This window comes from Opisthorchis viverrini (genome assembly GCF_000715545.1).
Source record: "Opisthorchis viverrini unplaced genomic scaffold opera_v5_114, whole genome shotgun sequence".
Taxonomy (NCBI): Eukaryota; Metazoa; Platyhelminthes; class Trematoda; order Opisthorchiida; family Opisthorchiidae; genus Opisthorchis; species Opisthorchis viverrini.
In genome coordinates, this window is record NW_008751769.1 from 340,895 (window position 1) to 350,312 (window position 9,418).

General features: G+C 47.9%; 1 protein-coding gene across 1 annotated transcript in view; it reads right to left on the reverse strand.

Annotated features, from left to right (window-relative positions):
• The window catches only part of T265_05784 (hypothetical protein), a gene marked incomplete at both ends in the record, with an annotated part of 10,828 nt that extends 4,080 nt beyond the window's left edge, over positions 1-6,748 (reverse strand). The window contains 2 exons of the mRNA XM_009170878.1: positions 6,608-6,662; positions 6,738-6,748. Of these exons, the coding sequence (XP_009169142.1) occupies positions 6,608-6,662; positions 6,738-6,748 (66 nt within the window). The remainder of the gene's footprint in view (positions 1-6,607; positions 6,663-6,737) is intronic.
• Between the last annotated feature and the right edge of the window lie 2,670 nt (positions 6,749-9,418).

The following is a 9,418-nucleotide window of genomic DNA, read 5'->3' on the forward strand; positions in this document are numbered from 1 at the left end:
GCCAACGTGGACTTGAGAGGTATTGGGTCGTAATCCATGTGTGTGCCACGTGCGCTAACACAGAGATATCTGCCAAGACGGTTTTCTCAGCAAGAAATACACTGATGGTGGGTGGGATCTGGGGTATACTAAACGGATTTTGAAGACACGCTTTCCGTGTAGACCAGTAGAAGAATCATCAACGTGGAGATTGGCGGCGAGATGGCTGAAGTGGTTAGGGCACGTATTTACTGGACGGATGGACCGTGATTAGAACCCGACCCCTGCCTCTTGGCTTCCCCTGTCTAGACTTGGGCAACCTGAGAGAATCCCAGCCCTCGTGCTTCCTTCACCTCGTGGCATTGAGGTTAGGCACCGAAAGGGTGTCACAGCTGAAAGATTATCCTCTTTCTTAAATTTAGTACCCAAGCGGAGTATGTGATTCGTCTTCGCCACTCAGTTCCTCTGGGAGTCAACACCACAAACTGACAAAGATGGGACCCTGAGGGTTAGATGAAGAATCACGTCGTTTGTACACATAAGGGATGCCTATATGGAGTTGACGAACAACGGACACTTGTCAAGAGACCAATCGGTCAACTGGCATAGAGAACACGTGGCCAATCACCTATTTTTGTCAAGTTGGTTCTTTCAAAAACCAACGTCATCATCAAAGACAGCAACATCAGTGTTGGCACTGATGCTTCATTGCCGTACAACCATAAGGTTCGTCTAGTTATATATACGAAATAGAGTGGATGGGGGAGGGAACCTAGTGCTGGCCTATGTCAAGCATACTGAGGTACCTACACCTCCAACCGCTCAATCAGACAATCTGGAAAGAAACTGACAGCACGAACGCCACTGACATCGACTAGCCGCCACTTCTTGCAACGTCTCCAGCCAAGCCAGAAGTATTTCAGCATTACTGATCGGTGTTTCCGCCAGACTAGGGAAACGCTCCGAAGGTATCGATGGTGAACCACTGGAAGTGTTTTGGCGCCTTCAGTGAGAAGCGGCAAGGTTTCTGATCCGTATTATATTATATAGAGTTGTAAACTCCACCCTTGACGGATAGGCTCATGTCACGCCTACGCCACAGTTGATGCAGGTTCGCGAAAGTGGCCGACCTTCCCAATCCTGATGGAGGTATCATCTTCTGCTAGATCACCAGGACTGATAAAACTACCCAGGTTAACAGATTGGTCTAATACCTCAATCGGTTCATCAACAAGAGTCAGATTCGGGTTCAAACCCACTAAGTTTTGCAGCAGCAATTTACACTTTGCAGGTGTGAAGCGCATGCCGAACCGCTAGGCAGAATTACTTAGACTATTTAATACTGTTTGCATTACCATGTCGTCAAACCCAAGAATAACTACGTCGTCTGCGTACTCAATATATGTGAACGAATGCCCTGGGAACAGTTCAACTCCACAGGTGTCAGAAGCTGGTGGTGAGTCTTCCGTAGCCATATCAATGACGAAGCTGAAGAAGAAAGGTGAAAACAGCCTTGCCTGACACCACTTGATGTGGTGATCTCAGGTGACAGCTGTCACAGACCTTCACGCGTTCGCGGGAGTTAACGTACAGTGCCTTAAGGGGAGCTAAGAATTTAGGAGAAACACCTTTGCTTCATACACACCATCATAGTACCTGACGATCCACAGAGTCACAGAGTCAAAGGCAGATTCCAAGTCAAGGAAGACAACCACTGTTGGTTTCTGGAAGCAGTGTCACTGCTCCAGAATCTGTCACAAGCTGAGAATGCGATCGATTCATCCGCTTTCAGGACGGAACCCAGCTTGTTTTTCACAGAGATTCATCCAGTTTCAGGACGGAACCCAGCTTGGTTTTCACAGACTTGTCTTTTTGTGTTCAGCTAACCTATGAAAAATAAGACCACAGAGCGCCTTCGATACCACAGCTACCGAACTGATGCCACGGTAGTGTCTAGGCTTGGGCAACCTAGCATTATCCCAGTCCTCGTGCTCCCGAGTGGCATGACAGCTAGGCACCAAAAGGGTACTACAGCGGAACAGTATCCGCGTACTGTCTTTGAAGAGAAGGATAACTGTCAACGTGATCCATTCTGCAATCCTGTTTTCTTCTTCGCTCCACAAAGCATCAATAAGATTGGTCATATCCGTAACCAGGAATCCTCCACCTTCTTTGAAGAGGTATGGATTCACACTGTGTGGTCCGGGTAACTTTTCACTTCTCAACGGAGGTGTTTAGTATCTCATTTCTTCTTCTAGTGGGGAGTTATTGTGCACAATCCAGAGAGCGTTAAACGCCGCTAGGATGGCTCCTTTAACATCTTCCCATGCTGGAGTGCTTTGCACCTTGAAGGCTAAAAGTCACGCTTGAGAACATGCCATCTGCAAACATATCCCTTACAATTCAAGGAGAACCACTGGAGATTGTGGAAAACTTTACATACCTCGGTAGTTCTATTAGCTCTGACGGAAGCATGTCTGATGAAGTCAGCGCAAGAATCTCAGAGGCTCGAATCACGTTTGCTAATTTGCGTCACTTGTGGTGTTAAAAAGCACCTCACTAGATCTTAAAGGTCGTGTGTACCAGGCTACAGTAAGGGCTGTGTTGTTGTATGGGTGCGAGACATGGCCTCTGCGGACAGATATGAGACGTCTTCAGGTTTTCGACCACGGATGCCTCAGAAGCGTGGCTGGTTTTGGATGGCATCAGAATGTTAGTAACGAGGTGATTAGAAAACGGGCATTTGGTTGTGATGCAGGTACTTCAATCCGATAAAACATTCAGCATCACCGACTACGATGGCTCGGTCATGTGCCATGCATGCCGAAACACTGTCTACCAAGACGAGTGTTGTTCTCTGTGGCTCCTTCAGGATGGCACAAACCATGAAATGGGCAGCGCCTGACTTGGCAGAAAGGCGTGAAAGAGATCACGAAGAGTTTGGGTGTTGTACTCCTTCCAGGATGGGGTCCCTATGCTTGTCCTGTCTGTGCTTGGCTGAAGACATTGCAAGAGCTGGCGGCTAATCGATGTCAGTGCAGTTAGTTTCTTTCCAGATTGTCTGATTGAGTGGTTGGAGGTGTAAGCACCTCAGAATGCTTGACATAGGCCAGCACTAGGTCCCCTCCCTCGCCCACTCTTTTTCTCTTCACTCTAGGGCTTTTAGTATAATCATATGTATGTATATATAACTAGACGAACCATTATGGTTGTACGGCAATGAATCATCAGTGCCAACTCTTTGATGATGATGATGATGATCTCCCATGCTTCCTCCACCTGCTCGCTACCAACACAGAGCTAGCTCAAATTGTTACTGCTGATAGTTCTCCGAAGACGGTACATTGGCATGTTTCTTGCTCAATTGCGAGGGGCTGAACAGGAGGTAATTTGCCAAACGCGCCTGCACATGCCGTGATCAGAATCAAGTTGTGTGCTCCAGAAGTAACGGCATGTTGAATGTGGCTCTCCACCGGTGACTGATTGCCACGTTATCCAACTGGGTCTACGGTTGATTTGCACTCGGGGAAAAGCAGCGAATTAACTGGCCTGTTCAAGTATTACATAGTAAGCTCGCTGTTTTTACTCGGAAAATAAAGGATAGAACGTGAAAAGCACGACTATGTCGGGGAATCAATTTCCGCCCATTTGGTGAGCTTATTTTTTAGGTAGCTCATGGTCCTTTCGAAGGGCGTTTTCCTATTGGACCAATGTGAGGATTACGAAAGGTAATATCACGAACACATGCGACTATCGCAAACCATGCGAGGTATATGAGTGAAAGATAAGAACAACACTGAAAATCATTCAGTCATCCAGCTGTAGCACTCTTTCGGTCTCTAACTGGCATACTACCCGACGGAAAAACGATGGTTGGGATACTGCCAGGTCGCTCGAGCCTAGGTAAAGAAGTTGTAGCACTTGTAAACTGCTCTTTTTCATGCTCAGTATCATCTTCCTTTTCCCCATCATTATCAGTCACATCACTGTACAAAAGTTTGTTTTATTAAAATAGAACCACAACCGCCCGCTTTTTGGGTCCAACGTGACTTTGAGACTTTTGCTGAGCGACTTTTGTTGTGGCCGCCGGTTGGCTATAATTGACTGCTACAAACACTGGACTAATATATTCACACTTGTGGATTAATATTTCGATCACCGGAGATCCGGAATACCAGGAAGATAAAACTTTTCTTGGTGTGGTGGTTCAACGGAATACGGAACTACGGAATCTCCTGTTCTGAACTGTGGGTCGAGATTTACTTGGATTTTTCTCCTTGTGCCTTTGTATCCGGCTTACATTAGCAATTTGTTCTGTTCACTAGAGACTCCATAGGGCCGTTAACCACTACAAAGTCGACGTCCGGTTCAAACCAGGGATTTTCCCGTCAGTAAATTAGCACTCTAACCACTGAGCCATCTCGCCTTCCGCTTGACGACAGATCAACCGACCCCAAGCTTACGACCGACCCGATGGTACTTGTGCTTTCAAAAGCACACCGATGCAACCTACTGCGACTTTAGATTGCAGATTCTACTGAGACGTCGCAGAACCCCGACTACCAACAACAGTGACGCTCGGAGTGAGACAAGCTTCGCGAGGACATGGCATCCAACATATGCAAAATTATCGTCAACCATTTCCTTGGCGGACGATAAAGACGCAGCGGTGAAGTCCACATCCTAGTCACAGGTTCTAAGCTGGATTTCGTAAGCTATGTAGAAACAAGGAGCGAAGTGCACCGACATATCAGCTACAGGCGTTGACCTGGACGTTGGGGGCTGCTACGGCAGCCCCACAACCACTGAAAATGCGTAAACGCCAGCCTCCAGCTCCACTTCGTCAAAAGTGGCTCGTCGTCACTCATGACCCCGTTAGCCAAAGCCACAAGTCCGACACCATTGTACCGTAAAATCCTAAGTACAAATTGACCATACTGATCGCGGACGTCCTGGGGGCCCACACAAACACAAAAGGAAAGCGACTGTGATTAAATAGGCCACACAAACATCGCCCGATCGAAATGGATTTAAGATGCAGTCTAGTAAGGTCTAGGAAGCATCAGGGGAGGATGCAGACAGGAATGCTGCAGAGGCCTCTTCGGAAACCTTGCACTCAAACTGGAGTAGAACCATTAAACCTCCTAACCTCTCTTGTGGTGCACCTCTCTGCTCCCCACCTTCGGACGCAGCAGAGGTAGTGTTGGGACTTGACAACAAACTGCTTCAGTCTTTTCAACAAACTTCGGGATATTCAACAGTCGGATTGTCTCGAACAATCATCCATAACTGCGCTTACAGAAACCTGCTTCACATCAGACATCTCTGACGCGGATATCTCAATATACGGCTACTCAACTTTCCGAGCTGACTGGAAACGCGGGTGGGTGAGGTTGCGCTAAACTTAAATGCAACCCTGTCCACCCAGATAGTCCTCTCCTACACCGCTCCTGAAACTCACCGTGATGCACTGTGCGTGGTGCCGTTTATCTTCTCAATTCAAATCAATTTATCAGCTATACACCGTGCGCCATTGTTGGGGATGTCAACCATATCAACCATATACAACAGTTTCCATCACCGGACAGGGTGGGACATACAACCAAGTTTTAGAGGCGATGGCACATCTAGTTAGTTCATGAACTCGGTCGCTACGCTTTGAAGGCAATAGCCTTGATGAATGAGCACCGTTGGCTGCGCGATCGGGTCGATTCTGCATGTGTCATTAACCATAAGTGAGTTGAGTCCCGGTGTCCTCAGTTGGAGAGGCGGCAGTTGCCGACCCGACTAAGCTTACACGTCAGTGTTTTCGTGATTTATTACCAGGACATACACTGTTCATCCGACAGTCGCTTTCACTCAGTACTTCCTTGCCATCTGATGTATCCCCGCATTGCTAATCTGATGGTCCCACCGGACTCGACAGCGATGGTCAAATACTGACATCTTCCGTATGTCCTCTACACATAAGGGTCACTTTTCGGATCCATAAAGCAGTATGGATAGCACCATCGCAGTGTACACTCTGCCTTGACAGGCAAACGTGGATGTCACATTGGCATCATAGTTGTCAGAAGTTGGTGAAGAGTGACCTGGCCTTTCCGATTCGAGATTTCTATCTCATCTCCAGTCAGTTCACCAGGACTTTTACAGCTGCCCACGTCGATTGGCTCGCCTGCAAGCATGAGGTGTGGGTTTGATCCCACCCAGTCTTATAGCAGTACTTTACACTTTGCAGGTGTAAAGCTCATGCCAAGCCGTGCGGCAGAGTTATTTAGGTTATTTGAAATCGTCTGCATTTGGGAAGGATCTGAACCAAGGAAAGCACTATCGTTTGCATACTCAATGCCTGTGAAGGAACGTCCTGGGAGCATTAAGACTCCCGAGGTTTCAGAGGAATAGAACTTTCAAGCAGCATACCAATAACAAAGTTGAAGAGGAAAGGTGAAAGAGGACAGCCTTATCTTGCACTACTGACCTGGTGAGCTCAGGCGAAAGCTTTCCGTATACTAGTAGCCGTTCACGGGAGTTCGCAACAGTGCCCTCATATGGGATACAAATTTGCAAGGGACACCTTCAATCGCTAGACACTGCCAAGAAATCGTTCAGCGCACTTTCAGTGCCAAACCGCCATGCCACCCGAAGGAAGCACGAATGCTGGGATACTGCCAGGGTGCCCAAGCCTAGACAGGGGAGGTCGAGAGGCAGAGGTCAGGTTCGAACCACGGATATTCCGATCAGTAAATTCGCGCTCTTACCACTGGGCCATCTCTGACAGTTTCTGATGATCGACAAACTCAAAAGCAGCTTTCAACCCAAGAAGAATGACCAACGTGAAACGTTTGAAGGAGTGGCGCTATTCAAGGATTTGTCTCAAGGTAAAGATATGGTCGACACATCCTCGACCAGGGTGAAGCCCAGCTTGATTCTCACGAATCTGTCCCTCCTGATAATCTATCAACCTGCGCAAAATAATACCAGAGAGTATCATGGATGCGGCGGATACCAGGCTGATACCACGATGGTTTTCACATGACGTTCTTGTGCCTTTTCTTGAAGACTGGGATGCCGGTCGTTGAGGTCCATCGGTTAGCATTCTCTTTTCGTTCCAAATCTTCTGCAGCCTGGTTGTCAGGACCTCAAACCTTTGAAGAAAGCAGGGTGAAGACCATCGGGACCAGGTGCCTTGTCATGCTAATTCTGGTTGTTGATGGCGGGTTTGTGTCAATGTTCCATTTCGTCCAGCTCGGTTCTTCCAGCGATTGTGTTGAAGGAGACACAGTGAACTGTTCTTTGAAGTGCTCAGTTCACAGCTGAAGAGGACGACTGAGGGAGTGAATTGCCCTTCCGTCGTTTTCGAATACTGTTTCACTAACACCTGCTTTCTTTTGACCGGTTGATCGAATCAGCTGAAATAGGGCGTTGATCTTAATTGAACAAGACAACCGCCACTATAGCCCACAGGATCAGTACAGCACTGAAGTCCGACCACCACGCCAAGGCGATTCTCTCCTTCCGGACGTGGTCTACCGTTGCCCGTTAAATCTACCGGAAGGTTACCTGTCCTTATACATACATTTATGCAACCGTCCCTCAGCTGCCGTTAAACGAATCTCTTGCTGGTAGGTGATTTCAACATGTCTGGAGGACATTTTGCATAGGCACTGACCGAGGTCGTTCAACACAACGCCTGAACGGAATATGTCGCACCCACCAGATACTGCGCGGGCCAATTACTATCCTTGCTAGGTTTGGTTGTCGAACGGAAAACACTTCGTTGATCGAGTATTAGTTAAGGCTCCAGTGGGAGATGATCATTGCGTAGTGACCCTCGATTTCGTCTGCTACCGGGCCAGGAACCCAGAACCCCTCAAGGATGGATTCAAAACTTCTGCCATGCAGACTTCTCAGAAATCCATAGCTTCCATGACCGATTTAAGCTAGGAACAGATTTAATGGAGGAGTTGTGGGGCAGAAAATTTACGAGGATGACGCGGTGTTCGTCCCAGGGAACGATGGACCGGAAGCTACCCAAAAGGTGGCTTCTGGAAACGCCAGAAAATTTACGAGGATGACGGGGTGTTCGTCCCAGGGAACGATGGACCGAAAGCTACCCAAAAGGTGGCTTCTGGAAACGATATCCCAGCTATTCTTCCAAAAGACAACCACAAGAGACAGAACAGAGAGAAGATAGTGGCATTTCGTAAGGTGTGGAACCGCTGTAAATCATAAATAAGCGAATGGGACAACAGACCAGGATACTAGATCTCGCTCGGAAATAAGATGTACCATTTAAGTATGAGACGCTGCCGAAGAGCCAACGCCCTTACCTTGAGGGACAGAACGCACGAGTGACCTAAGAGTGGTACCTGAAAACTACAGGGAACACTATCTCGGCATCTATTCAGAATGGGATACCCAGTAAACACAGTGCCACCGGTGGCATGGCGTGTTTACTGGGTATGTACGATTTGACGCTTACCAAGTGAATAAGTTAATTTAACTCCAAAAAACCTATCCAAGTATCGTAAATTGTTTTCCATCGACCCATCTTTGTTCCCCCAACCTACCCACATCACCCACACCGATTTCTTCAATGTACTGTTGGCAGTATGTCGACATACTGCACAAATGTCGATCGACATTTGTGCTTCCGATTATCTGGAGGCATATCTAACTTCATTGCCGAGACTTCCGCACTTTCAGCTGCTTTCACCTTGGTTAACCACGGTTTATATCGTCAGCGAAACGAGCAGTGCCCCATGAGGATGCGTGTTAACTAACCGAAGCGTGGAAAGGGAAATCGCTTCAACTACAAGGGAAACTGAAGCAAATGATTGGCTGGCCCGAGTCACGTGATCCATTTCATGGATTCCGCAGGGAGAACCGGTTCCGCACAACCCAAATTCGATTCACGGATTAATACACAGGATCAAGGCTTCTGCCCAAGTTTCCCGGGTCGCTTTTGTTCTTGTCGGTCAGTGGCTGTCGTTCACCTGAAAGGCACAAGTGAAAAAAGGCGCAGCACTGCTCTTTATGTTCTCAGCGCGGGGCAGTATGCTTGCCAGCGCGAGGATTCGCATAAATAAATGTCTAACAGTGCCTTGAACTGGGTTCTAGAAGGAGCGCGGACAACAGTCAGAGGAAGGTTATTCCACGCACCTACTACCCGAAATGAGAAAAAATTTTGTCTAGTGAATGTGTGTGCTCTGAGCTTGAAAATTTTCTCGCCATGTCACCCCGTGTGTTTGCTGGATCAACGGTGAAAGACCTATTTGCCAAGCTTTGTTCAAACAGGGCGCAAGTAAGAATTAGGTCCCCTCGGAGACGACGGTACTCCAGGGGAAAGAGATCAAGCATCGCGAGACGCGTTTCGTAGTCCACGGATTTGAGGCCGGCAACCATTCTCGTAGCGGCCCGCTGGACACACTCAATGAGG